The 4,211-nt window shown below is 49.0% G+C and overlaps 1 protein-coding gene across 1 annotated transcript; it reads left to right on the top strand.

Annotated features, from left to right (window-relative positions):
• The first annotated feature begins 213 nt into the window (after nt 1–213).
• Nucleotides 214–1,792, top strand: hng3 (hinge3). The gene is made up of 2 exons (XM_033382378.1): nt 214–595; nt 660–1,792. Exons 1-2 carry the CDS (start codon nt 463–465, stop codon nt 1,595–1,597), a joined length of 1,071 nt encoding a protein of 356 aa, XP_033238269.1. The 5' UTR covers nt 214–462; the 3' UTR covers nt 1,598–1,792.
• The last annotated feature ends 2,419 nt before the right edge of the window (nt 1,793–4,211 follow it).

Here is a 4,211-nt window from a genome sequence, read left to right as displayed (position 1 = left end):
ACTTCATGGTACAGCAAACTCAAGAACAGAACGGAAAGCAAATCAGTGGAACACAAATAAACGGCAATTGGAAAGTGTTTCAGCTGATGGAAGAAAAAACGGAGATAGGTCGCTGTATGAATACCCTTCAAACTGTTCACACAAACCACAACAAACAGTAATATGAAATTTGGCACATTACTCAGAGTGTTTATTAATATTAAGTCTTTTTTTTCTGTCAGCAAAACATTCTCTTAACAAGCGCACCCACAATTCTGTAATACCTGAAACAAAAACACACACACAAAGAAAAAAGACAAAAGCGCCCACATTGTCACGCACGCCGAGCATTTCAGTTTCAGTTTTTGCCTCGAGAGAGCGGCGTTTTCAGAGAGCGTAACAGACAAAAGTTGTTCTCTCTGCGCGCTGTTTGTTGCTGCAACCGGTCGATTTTTTACAGTTTGTTTTTAAAAACGCAGGAACATGGACATGCACAGGCTGATCGCTGAGGTTAGGCGGATGCCGGCCCTGTGGGACTCCTCGCATCCGGACCACGCCAACCGCCTGGAGACGCAGCGGCTGTGGAACAACGTGGCGGAGGTCTTGGGCTGTAACGGTGAGTGGCTGATTGGAGCCGAGCCGGTTATATCATCGTTGCTTACGCTCTTTCCCTGGAACAGTGGACTTGTGTCGCGCCAAATGGAAGAATCTACGCTGCAGCTATCGCCGGCACACCCGGCGGCAGAGCCTGTCCAAGCAGCAATCATCACCATCTCCGGTCCACCAGTGGTCCTATGCGGAGGAAATGGACTTCCTTGGCAATCTGCAGCGCACCGACAGCAGCAACAACGAGGAGGAGGACGGGGATGTGAAGGAGGAAGCGGGGTCCGACTCCGACATGTCGTTCAAGAGAGAGGCGCTGCCGGCGGACGAAATGGAGGCGGACAATGACGCACTGATGCAGGAATTCCAGAACATGGCCACCCCACAGGCCATGCGCCGGCTCTCGCAGAGCATTTCCCTAGCCAGTGCCGCCGCCGAGGAGCGGTCCATGCCGCAACAAGCCTCCCCTTCTCCGTGCAACAGCGCATTTGGACTGGGGCAGATGCAAATGCAGGGGATGGGACAAGGACTAAGACACGGGCTTGGACACGGACTTGGACACGGCCTTGGCCACGGACTTGGCTTGGGCATGGGCACTGCCATGGCAGCGGCGGCCGCCAGCAGTTGCCACTGTGCTAAGCGCGTGGACGAGCAGGTAGACTTCCTGGAGAGCCTGAAACGCGAGGAGCAACAGCTGATGCAGTCCACCAGCCAAGACCTGGCGCGCTGCAAGAATGTGCTGCATGTGGGTGACTCGGACTATAATTACCTGATCAGCTTTATGCCGCTGATGAAGCAAATGACGCCCATCCAGAACGTTTTCTTTCGGGCCAAGATGGGAGAGCTCCTGCTGCAGACGATGCAGCAACAGCCGCCAGTGCACCTTCAACAGCAACAGCAGATGATGCTTCAACAGCAGCAGCGCCAGCAGCAGCAACAACAAGAGGAACCACAGCCCTCGCAAATGTTATTGAACCAGCAGCAGATGGCCTTGGACCAGGCGGAATTGCAGTAACATTCGCGAGTGCAGCGAATAGTGGGAGAGGGAAACAGCAAGACAGCGAGAGAGAGAGAGAGATAAAAAGAGAGCGCACCAGTTGAATGCGCCTGTCTGTTAGGTGCACTGTGGTTACAAAGTAGAGGTTATGTTTGTATACATATGTTGTAGATGTCGAATTTAAGAATAAATACTCGTAAATGTATGGTATATTTCTAAATTTCATTGATTTCTTATCGCGTATTGAAAACTGACCTATTCGTTGATGGATGCCACTGTCACATTATTTTATTGGAGTAAAGCACAGCAAATGGTGTCATAGCAGCCACCTTTGTATAGCCACCTTTGGTAAACAAACAGCGAAGGGGGGCATTTCTCATTTATGAGCGATCACTGTACCACGAATTTGCACGGAAAATAAATATTAAATGAGAAAAGCAATTCTTTTGGCCCCATAGATCAATGCACTTGTGCCCTTTTCGCTGTGCTTCATCATCATGTGATGAGACGGAGAGAGAGAGAGATGGAGAGGAGAGAAAGAGAGTGACATTTGTGTGGGCGGCGTTTGAGTGGCTTTTGCTTTTGCCAGCTGCACAGCACAAGGGCATGCATGCATCCGTGGAACGTAATCTTGCCGCCGCTGGCCGCTGGCTGCTGGCCGCTTGCCTGCCCACACATGTCCGTCGTACGCCTTTAACTGTGGAACCGCATCAATAAATTACAGTAGAATGAACCCCATCCGATGGAGTCAACGGCGGTGGTCCTGCCGTTTTCCGTCTGTCTGTGTGTCTCAGTGTCTCAGTATGTGTATGTGTGTGTGTGTGTGTGTGTTAAAAGCCAAGTCCAAACTTAACATGGCCATAAAAAAAGAACGCAGCAGCAACAACAACAAAACTGGAAAGGGGGTAAGTGAGAGGGGAATAGGTCGCTCGAGAAATCAACGCAGCTGCGGATGACGAATCGAAATTGACATTGAACTGAAGCTGGGAGTCGTAGTGGAGTAGAGAAGAGAAGAGACGAAGAGGAGAGAAGTGGAGAAGTGGTGGCCAGGCCGCTCTTGGAAGTCATGTGTTTGAACTTGTTGCTGCCGCAGTTGGGGCAATGGCAGGGGCCTGCCTCATGAATTCTAGCAACAACAGCAACAGCTGTAAGGCGCTCCAAAAAAAGACAGAAAAAACAAAAAAGAAAAAGCAAACCAAAAATAACAAACCCAGAGTTTAAGGTGTGTTCTTGAGCTTGAACGACGGTCGATTCGAGCCCACAGTGGCAGCAGTTGCCGTTTCCAGTGATTGGAAACAGTCGAAGATTGGATTCGGAGAGAGGGGCGGAGAGGGCCGGAGAGGGCGGGAGAGCGCGGGCAATTAACGGCAACAGCACAGCAGCCAAAAGAACATTTGCCAATTCGAATGCAAATTGACATTTGTCACTCGAACGTGCCCATGGCCAATACATTCCACTGCTCCAATCCCAATCCCCGTCCAGCTGCTGCTGCCGCTGCTGCTGCCGCTGCTGCTGAACATTCCAATATTCTTGTAAATTTCCAACCGATTCATGGGCAGACTTTCAACTACAGTGGAACGTACTGTGATGGATTTTCGCACCTTTTGGCCAGCGCCTAATCCCCACAGCCAGCCGGGCATGAACGTGTTAATGATGCCGGACAGCCGCCGCAAGAAGTGCATTTACCTGTCCGCTTTTGTTCTTTCGCCGCTCCTCCCGGTCAAAATGCAAATTTCACTCTATTCAGCTCACGTCAAATATTTGTAGAGATTTTCCAAGTGCATTCTGGCACACAGGTGTTAGATCTCGCAGCCCATTGTTAATGCGTGTTGCTGTTGCCAGTCTATTGTTGCAGTTGCCGCATCCTCAAAACCGTTAAAATGTTGCGGAATTTCCAGAATTTCGCTTAATTCATCAGCCCAAAAGGGTTTCCAACTAAACTCCGGCGACGCTTCTCTTCTAACACCTTTTTTTTGTTGTTGTTTTGCCCAGGTTTTGCATATGGCCAACAGGTGCAAGCCGCATGCGGATGTTGCAGATGTTCCATGGTTGTGGCAGAGTGCCATAGGGGGAGGGATGGGAAATAAAAGGATTGAGCAACAATTTGGTTAGCAATTGATTATGGTCATGCCATGGGGATCTGGATTCCACAAGTACCTGAAAATACAAGCTCTACTAAATGAAAACTTATGTATAACTGAAGATCTTTGGGGAATATTGAATGACGGAAGAACCAGCCGTCTCGACTGTATGCTCCTTCGTTTTATAGCATTAAAATGGCCTCATTATATCATATAGTTTCCACTTAGCAAACGATAAACTACCCAGTCATATATCTACCATACCGATTCGTTAAAGCTACCATTTCTTTGGCAGTTTCACGGCTCCAGTAGGTACGGTATGGTCTCCCGGCTTACACACATTCCAAAGGCCAAAAGAACCTTATGGTCTTGGACGCTTGTAACTCTATAATTTAGCCTCATCATTAATATGGCTTTTGTGCCTGACATGAGCAGAGTTCTTCGCCGTTCCCTTCGGGGCCCATGGACATACATAATAAATGCCTGTGACACCTCTTAAGAAGATTATGCACATAAGATTGCACATTATCCTCGGTCCCAAAGATGATCGT

The sequence above is a fragment of the Drosophila pseudoobscura genome, chromosome X (genome assembly GCF_009870125.1).
Source record: "Drosophila pseudoobscura strain MV-25-SWS-2005 chromosome X, UCI_Dpse_MV25, whole genome shotgun sequence".
NCBI lineage: Eukaryota > Metazoa > Arthropoda > Insecta > Diptera > Drosophilidae > Drosophila > Drosophila pseudoobscura.
This window is presented reverse-complemented; position numbering and strand designations above follow the sequence as displayed.